This window comes from Microcebus murinus, chromosome 27, assembly GCF_040939455.1.
Source record: "Microcebus murinus isolate Inina chromosome 27, M.murinus_Inina_mat1.0, whole genome shotgun sequence".
Classification (NCBI taxonomy): Eukaryota; Metazoa; Chordata; class Mammalia; order Primates; family Cheirogaleidae; genus Microcebus; species Microcebus murinus.
In genome coordinates, this window is record NC_134130.1 from 5,321,255 (window position 1) to 5,330,491 (window position 9,237).

The window sequence follows — 9,237 nt, forward strand, 5'->3', positions numbered from 1 at the left end:
GAGCCCCGGCTGTGTTCAGCTGTAACTCGTCCATCCAGCAAACACACGGAACAACTACTGCGTGCCTAGCCCTGTGCTGGGCGCTGGGGCTAAAGATGAGTAAGACTCGGTCCCTGTCCTCACAGAGCTCACAGTCTAACTCGGGGACAGACAAATAAACACATGGTTACGACAAAGCTCCCACCCAGAGGCCCTCAATAGCACCTGGCGCGGCCACATCCAGGTGTAAGATCTAACCAAGTCAGTTCATGTCACTTCTTTTCTAAATAACTGCCATTTTTTAAGAAAAGAGGATTTTTTTATTTTTTTTTTTTTGAGACAGAGTCTCACTCTGTTGCCCAGGCTAGAATGAGTGCCATGGCATCAGCCTAGCTCACAGCAATGTCAAACTCCTGGGCTCAAGCAATCCTGCTGCCTCAGCCTCCCGAGTAGCTGGGACTACAGGCATGTGCCACCATGCCCGGATAATTTTTTTCTATATATATGTTAGGTGGCCAATTAATTTCTTTCTACTTTTAGTAGAGATGGGGTCTCACTCTTGCTCAGGCTGGTTTCGAACTCCTGACCTTGATTGGTCCACACGCCTCGGCCTCCCAGAGTGCTAGGATTACAGGTGTGAGCCACTGCGCCAGGCCAAGATTAAGATTTTTAAAAGCCACATACTCTAGAAACAGAATAGAGTATCACTCAGCTGTAAAGAGGAAGGGGCTGTGACACGGGCTCCAACATGGATGAACCTAGAAGGCGTGATACGCAATGAGAGACGCCAGACGCACAAGGCCACACGGTATGATAACATTTGTATGAAATGTCCAAGGCAGGTGATCCACAGGGACAGAGGACAGACCAGAGGCTGCCAGGACTAGAGGGAGGAGAGACTCGGAGATGACTGCTGACAGGTATGGCTTTCTCTGTGAGGTGATGGGAATGTTCTGGAATTAGTAGTGAAGACCACCCAACACTGTGGATGCACTAAAAGCCACTGCACGGTATACTTTAAAATGGTTCAGGCCAGGCGTGGTGGTTCACGCCTGTAATCCTAGCACTCTGGGATGCCGAGGCGGGCGGATTGCTCGAGGTCAGGAGTTCGAAACCAGCCTCAGCCAGACCCCATCTCTACTAAAAATAGAAAGAAATTAATCGACCAACTAAAAATATATACACAAAAAATTAGCCGGGCATGGTGGCACATGCCTGTAGTCCCAGCTACTCGGGAGGCGGCTAAGGCAGAAGGATCACTTGAGCCCAGGAGATTGAGGTTGCTGTGAGCTAGGCTGATGTCACGGCACTCACTCTAGCCTGGGCAACAAAGTGAGACTCTGTCTCAAAAAAAAAAAAGTTCAAATGGTGAATTTTATGTCATGTGAATTTTACTTCAATTTTTAAAAAGCCATTCTGGAAAAAGGAAGCCACATTCTCTGGTGTGATTACGGTGTGGTGTGAGAGATGGCAGCAGGACACACGTGCTATCTGAGAAAGTGGCAAGGGCGGCATGAGGACCCGGATACTGGGAAGGAGAAGTGGACAGAGGAGAGAGGCCCACCTTGTGCCAGGGGCTGCGGCTGGGCCGCCAGGGGGGAGGAGGCACGAACAGGCCGATGAAGGGGGTGAGGCCAGCACACAGGAGCAGGGTCGGCACCAGGACCAGGAGGAGACCCCGGCTGGCCCTCAGCCTCTGCTCCTCCCCCGCTGAGCTCAGCGCAGCCCACCCTGGTCTCACGCTTGAACTCTGGCTAATAAGCCCCACTCAACAGACGAGAAAAATGAGAACCAGGTGTGGCGATGACCTCGCCGCTCAACACCAAGCATGTTTTGTCTCCCTATGTCACCGTGGCCAACAGCCCTTAGGCACAGTGACCAGGCCCTGTCTGTACAATTTTGGACAAGATTAAAAAGGATAATACTTAGCAGGTCAAGCCCCAAACCTAAAATGCGAAGGGAGAATAAAACACTCACGGGGCACATTTCCGTCACACCTTCCCCCCTGGCGGTCAGGGGCTTGGGAGCCTCTTCTTTTTTTTGAGACTGAGTCTCACTCTGTTTCCTGAGCTAGAGTGCAGTGGCGTCGGTCTAGTTCACAGCAACCTCAAACTCCTGGGCTCAAGCGATCTTCCTGCCTCAGCCTCCCGAATAGCTGGGACTACAGGCATGTGCCACCATGCCCGGCTAGTTTTTTACATATATATTTTTAGTTTGACAATTAATTTCTTTGTATTTTTAGTGGAGACGGGGTCTTGCTCTTGCTCAGGCTGGTCTCAAACTCCTGAGCTCAAGCGATCTTCCTGCCTCAGCCTCCCGAGTAGCTGGGACTACTGGCATTCACCACCATGCCTGGCTAATTTTATATATATATATTTTTAGTTTGACAATTAATTTATTTGTATTTTTAGTGGAGACAGGGTCTTGTTCTTGCTCAGGCTGGTCTTGAACTCCTGAGCTGAAACGATCCTCCTGCCTCGGCCTCCCAGGGTGCTAGGATTACAGGTGTGAGCCACCGCACCAGGCCATTGGGAGCCTCTTGTTTCCTTTTGGAGCACGCCAGTGAGCAGAGAAGGGAGATATCTAATATTACCCCCCATTTTTCATGGGGAGGGGGCGCAGCAGCTCAGAGGGTCAGAGACCGAATGGCTGGCCCAAGGGTATTCCGTGGAAGGCACAGGTTAGTACCAGAGTCCTAAGGGCTATCCCTGGATAGGTGACAGGGACTTATCATGGCTCTCTCTGTGGACAGGTAAGAATCATCACCCTCGTTTTCCAGATGAGGAAAAAGCTGAGAGAGGCTAAGTGACAGCTCAGGATCACACATCAGGTAACCGCAGAGCCGGGCTGCGAGTGCAGACCTGCCTTGGCCTCGAGGCCGGGGTCCCTGGTCACAGCTATCCCTCAAGACATGTCTTCCCTTACTCTCGACCACCTGTAAGCCGATTCATGCCTCCACAGCCCTGGCAGCGGTTAGGAAGAATGTGTACATTGCACAAGTGGGGAAACTGAGTCTCTGGGAAGATGAATGACTCGCCCTTTCATGTGCCTATAGATAAAGTCCGGACTCTGGCTCTCCTGGGGCAGCCCGCCGTGAGGCGACTGAACTGCCCTCCAGCAGAGGCTTGGGAACACCTGATCGGCACCGGCCACCTGCAGGACCTGAAGGCTGGTGGCACAGAGAAGTACCCAGAAATAAAAGGCCGAGGCCGACCAACTTCCACCCATCTCTGGACCGGACAGAGCAGGAGTGGGATGTGTGGCTCATTTCTCCCACTGTCTTGGTGGGTCTGGACCTGGAGGGTGACTAAATTGGAAAGGGGACGGTCAAACCCAGCCTTGCCGAATACCATCTCCACATCCGCTGAGCACTGACTCAGGCCGCTGTGCTGGGGCGGGACGTGCATTTTCTCACTGACTGACCCGGCAGCCCTGTGAGAGGTGAGGGGTGTCGCAGTCCTCTGTTTCACATGAGGAAACTGAGCTCAGAGAGGATGTCAATCCCCAACAGCAAGTGAGCGGTAGAGCCAGGATGTGAGCCCAGGGCCACTTGCCTGCAAGGCAGGGCTCCTAGCCCAGGTCTTCACCCCACTATGCAGGGGTTCTCCTCCAGGCCCCCTCCTCCAGGGCCCTTGCCCCCAGCTCATCCCAACCAGGATCACTGAGGCCAGGAGTTCAAGACCAGCCTGGGCAACATAGCAAGACCTCATCTTTACAAAAAATAAACAAATTAGCCAGGCGTGGTGGTGCACAAATGTAGTCCCAGCTACTTGGGAGGCTGAGGCAGAAGGATCACTTGAGCCCAGAAATTGGAGGCTGCAGTGAGCTATGATGACAGCACTGCACTCCAGCCCAGGTGACAGAGCAAGACCCTACCCCCTCAACCCCACAAAAAACAAAACAAAACAAAAAAACCGAAAAAAGCTATGCTTCCAAAAGCCCATGTACTAGTTACATCAGAAGCATCAAAGAAAATGCTTGGGAAGAAAAACTGCAAGGCTCCCAGAATTCAGTCCTGGGCTATTAAACTATGTCTCTAGCAGTATGACACAGGACTCTGCATTTTATTTTTATTTTGAGACAGAATCTCACTCTGTTGCCCAGGCTAGAGTGCCTTGGCATCAGCCTAGCTCACAGCAACCTCAAATTGCTGGGCTCAAGAAATCCTTCTGCCTTAGCCTCCCAAGCAGCTAGGACTACAGGGATGCGCCACCATGCCCGGCTAATATTTTTCTAAATATTTTTAGTTGGCCAATTAATTTCTATTTTTAGTAGAGACGGGGTCTCGCTCTTGCTCAGGCTGGTTTCGAACTCCTGACCTTGAGTGATCCTACTGCCTCGGCCTCCCAGAGTACTAGGATTACAGGCATGAGCCACCACGCCCGGCTGGGGCTCTGCATTTTAAACACATCCACTTGGAGCACACCATAGGCTAGAGAACGAAAGAGCAGCAATAAGCACCAAGAAAGCTACTTCTCAACTCAGGGGGTCTGCACAGCGCCCGTGTATCTCTAGGGTGCATCGTTTTGAGTTTCCTTTCCTCGAGGGCAGGCTCCCGTGCGGTACTGAGCAAGCGGTGGGTGTCCAATAAATATTAAATGGTCTGATGATTCACCAGGAGGTAACAGGTTTAGGACGTAACCAAAGAGAACTTGAGCTGGGGCCAGAACAGGATCTCATGAAACTCAACGACCTTAAAGGCCTTCCGATCTATTTGCCGGGGACAAGCAAAGCCTGGGGATAGGTGGCAGGTGCCAAACCAGGGGAACCTCTGTCTCCTAGATACGTCACAGGTGATAAAAGATACCACCAACGTGCAAGCCCGTGGGTGCTGGCCCCCTGAGAAGGAGCTGCCAAATCCTAAGCGCTCAAGAGACATCTGTTGAGTGAATCCTGAATTCTCGACTGTGAGCTCCCAGAAGGCAAGGACTGTGCCTGACTCATCTCGTGTTCTTGGCCCCTAGCATGACACGGGGCATATAGCAGGTGTCAACACCGAGATGTCCACGGATGCATGAGTGGAAGCTTGCAAGCACCAACCAGCCTGAACTAAGCCAGACAGGAACACCCAGACCATCACAAGACCCTGCATTCTCACGCACGACCAGGCACCACAAAACGACTCCATCCTCCAGTCACAAATGCTAAAGGCTGGATCCCACCCTCACTGGCTCCACTTCCCTTCCCTTGGACCACCTCAGATGCTCTTTTCTGCCTTAACAGTCAAATTTTCCCCTGCTATGGCCAGTTCCCTTGGCCTCCCGACAACTCCATGCCCACCCTGCTAAGCCCAGGCCACCCCTGCCCCCAACTCTCTCACATAAACCTCCAAAGCAGCAGTTAAGAGCAGAGCGATTCCATGTAACAGACTGATATGAAAGAGGGGGGAAAAAAACACAACAAATAACCCCAGCCCATCTTCCCACATACCCGATCACCCTAGAATAACAAGAGCCAGGCACCCCTCTCCTATCCTTCTACAACCCTCTGGCCATTTGACTTATACTTTTCTAAATTTCTCCCTTGCCTTACTGATTTGCCACTGAGATGTCATCTCTATGATTCCTGGTACTTTTTTGCACCTGACTGAGAACTCTCCCATCTACAAACTACCACCTTCTTTACCCGAGTCTAAAATCTGGCAGTAATAGAGGAGCTATTGAAAGAAAAAAATGGATTTTCCCTAAGAAACAAAGGGTTTTACAAGAGCTCTAACAACACTGTTATAAATTCAGGCTAATCCTACAGTAATAGTTCTCACCAGGGGTGATTCTGCACCCTCTGTCTCTACACAACTGGGGGTGGAGGTGCTCCTGGCATAGAGTGGGTGGAGAACAGGGACACTGCTCAGCACCCTGCAGTGCCCAGGACGGCCCCCAATGTGTGCAGTGCCCAGAGGAGAGACCCAGGCTTAGAGGAGGCCTCTTCTTTTACTAAGAGACAGAGGGCCACCTCCACCGCCACTGTGAGGAGGTGCCCTGCCCGATGGCTCCCCACGGGGTACTCACCGGAGGGGCGCTGTAGCTGGCGTGGGGGTTGTGCTGGATCTCCCACAGTCCCTCATTGAAGCCTTTCCTCTTGTTGGGTTTCCCGTACTTATCTTTACATTTGTCGTAGGGGAACAGGTCCTTGGGTCCCAGGAAGGCTCTGGAGAAAGGAACCACGGACCAGTCCCAGGTGAGTCGGGCCACCTCAGGAGGCACCAGAAGGGAAAGCCAAGCCCCAGTAGGGGACACTTACGTTTCGTGTGTACCAAAGAAGAAGATGGGGTACTTGTTGGGCGGGGGTTTCACAGCACCGTCGGCAATATCATCGATCTGCAGAGAAAGGCCAGCGGGCCAGTCAAGGGTGGCTTGGAGCAGGGGGACAACTTTGCCCACTGACCCAGGAAATCACCAAGGAAACAGCCCAGTTACTTGGGGAAAACCATGCTGGGAGGAGGGCAGCCTTCAACCCAGGAAGACGGATCCCCTTCCAAATAGGAATCTGCATTCTGCATAGCCTCCATTGCAAACCTGTCCCCCACCCAGAGTGCTCTCTGTCCCCCCCAGGTAGGGAGCTTGTCCCAAGGCAGGTGCTTCACCTAAGCAAAGCCAAATATGGCTCTCTGAAGCAACCAGGGGGTGGGGCCGAGCTCAGCCTCTATGGACTCCCAGGACCCTCCCACAGTACCCCTCCTGCAAAGAGGCGACGGCAGGTGGTCCCCCAGAGGGTGCAGCTGGCAGCTCCAGAGATGCGGAGGGTGGGGGGTGGGCTACAGGAGACGGCCCTGAGCATCCAGGAAGTCCCACCCTCTCCCTGCAGGCCCATGGGCTCTGGCAGCTGTCAGTCACCTCCCCACAGGAGGCCAACAGCCCCTTGACTTCCAATCAGGTGCCTTGAAACGTTCTAGGCTAGGAGAGGGACTGGAGAAGGGGGGACCCCGGAGGGAAAACCTAGTGCTCTGGAAAGATGAGAACTGGGCAAGGGCAGGAAGTGTCTGTAAAGTTTTGTCACTCTGGTCTCTCCCAAGAAGATAAGAGTGAGCAAATGCACTAGAGTGGGTCCTCTGGTCCCCGCTCTTCCCTTCCCCATCCACTTCTCCAGCTCCTGGGAAGCTGATGGAATCTGCCCGGCCCCACTCCGCCACTTCCTTCTTGCTCACTTTTCCTCTACTTTTCCAAAGTCCTTGGCCCCTGGGCTTGGCCACCGGCCTGAAGGCCAAGCATCTCTCTCCCCGGCGGAAGCATCCGCGGGTCCCGCGGAGAATCAGCAGGCGTGCCTTCTGGGCCCTGCTTCTCTTGCCTCACGGAGGACCTGCCCCGATCCCGAAGCTCAGACATCTCGGAGGCAGCACCGGCTCTGGGCTCCAACAGCCACCTGCTCTCAGGCTGCCGGGTTAGTCAACCCTGAGCCACCTCCTCTCCTGGTTCTGGTCCAGCCCACCCTTCAGCCTCCCCCCTTCACTGCCCCTTCCCCATACCCAGACCCAAATTCCTCCAGTGTTACCCTGCAGATTCCACCAGCCTCAGCCCTGGGGCGACAGTTCTAAGACCTGGCCTCTGCTGACGGGGCCAGGAACTCCGCCCCCCTGCACACTTGGGACTCCCAGTCTTGGGACGCCCTTCTGACCTGGACACTTTGGACCACCTGGGTCGCCTAGCCCAGCCCCCTTCCCTCATATGCACTCCAAACCCCCAAACCTGGGACTGGTCTCCATTTCAAGCATTGGGGAGGAGACCCCCTACCCGCAAATCCCCCAGAAACCAGCTTCTTAGCCTCCTCTTGGCCTCCCCACAAGGGACCAGTCGCCAGGGTGCCCCAACCAGCCTTATGCCGACCCCATTTTCACGTCCATTTCCCCAGCCCCAGCCCCATGTCCGCTTCCTACCTCCTTCAGCCGCGCGCTCGCGGCCCCAACATCCCTTGGCCTTGACTCTCAACCATTCTCCACTACTGCACCCCTCATCCCTAAAGCCCCTCACAGGCGGCCTTGAACTGGGCTTCTCCGGGCCCCACAGTGGGGTGCTTCGGTCTGGGGCGACCCCTCAAATCCGGTTTCATCCCTTCCTCAAATCCCAAGTTCCTCTCAGACCCGCCGACCTCCCTCACACTTGAACGGTGTCCTCTCAGGCCTGGGACCCCCAGACCGCGGGGCTAAGGTCATTCAGGCCGGACATCCCCAAATCCTGGGTGTGAGGGTCCCTCAGGCCCAGGACAGCCCCAGGACCCCGGCGCGAGGGTCCTTCAGGCCTGGGCCACCCTCAGACCCTGGAGCAAGGGTCTCTCAGGACGCAGACATCCGCAGACCTCGGCGCGGCTCCCTCAGGCCCCCGACACCCCCGGACCACGGCGCGCGCCTCCCTCAGGCCCCGGACACCACGAGAGCCCGGAGGGCGCCGCCCTCAGGCCCCGGACACCCCCAGGCCCGCGGCGCGCGGCTCCCTCAGGCCGGGGGCCCCCACTGCCCCACCCCCCCGCCGGGCCCATCTCCCGCCCTGCGCAGCCTCACCCGGGCTGGCCAGTGCGGGTAGCCCTTCATCTTGGCGAACACCAAGTCCCCGGGCTTGAAGGCGTGTGGCATGCTGGCGGCGGGAAGCCCAGGCCGCGGGAAGCGGCGGCAGCGGCGATAGCGGCTGCAGCGGCGGCGGCGGCGGCAGCGGGAGGCGAAGCCGGGGGCGGGAGCGGGACGCCGAGGGGCGGAGGCGACCGCCTGGGCAGCCGGCCGGCGCGTGTTTATTGGGCTTTGCGCCGCCGGAAGTCCCGCCTTCCGGTCGTCACGGGCAGGCAACGCCGTCGCTCAGGACCACGTGCGTGGACAGAGAAGCCCAGCGGCCAATGAGAAGAGGGAATGGAGCGGAGCAAGTTAACGGGATTGGATAACGGGCAGAACCAGGGGGTGTGACCCAGAAGCCTAATGGGAGGTTATGGGAGGTGAAAGGGAAAAGGTGGGAGGATAGAAACAGAGGCGCTAAGAGAGCGAAGGGGTGGGGCTTAGTTGAAAGGGGCGGAACATAGACCGCCACACGAGGAGGGACTTTAAGTCCTCCTCGAGGGGACAGATCACTGGATACCACAGGAAGGAAGGCCAATCAATATAGGGGGCGGGTCATTGATAGGTTCTCCCGCCTTGGAGGCGGGACTTAACGTAGGGATGCAGGTCATTGGATACCACGAGAGAGAGCCTCAAGGTAGGGAGCGGGCATTGGCCACCACAGGAGGAGGGGCTTTAACAGGGGTCGGCCATTGGCTATCGTAAGAAGAGAGGGTCAACTCAAA

The 9,237-nt window shown here is 55.6% G+C and overlaps 1 protein-coding gene across 2 annotated transcripts in view; it reads right to left on the bottom strand.

Annotated features, from left to right (window-relative positions):
* The window catches only part of HDGFL2 (HDGF like 2), an 18,203-nt gene extending 9,541 nt beyond the window's left edge, over positions 1 to 8,662 (bottom strand). For both annotated transcript variants that reach the window (XM_075998331.1, XM_012769255.3), the window contains exons 1-3: positions 8,471 to 8,662; positions 6,220 to 6,296; positions 5,988 to 6,126 (exon numbers count right to left, since the gene is read on the bottom strand). In XM_075998331.1, the coding sequence (XP_075854446.1) occupies positions 5,988 to 6,126; positions 6,220 to 6,296; positions 8,471 to 8,542 (288 nt within the window). In that variant the 5' untranslated portion in view covers positions 8,543 to 8,662. The remainder of the gene's footprint in view (positions 1 to 5,987; positions 6,127 to 6,219; positions 6,297 to 8,470) is intronic.
* Positions 8,663 to 9,237: the final 575 nt, after the last annotated feature.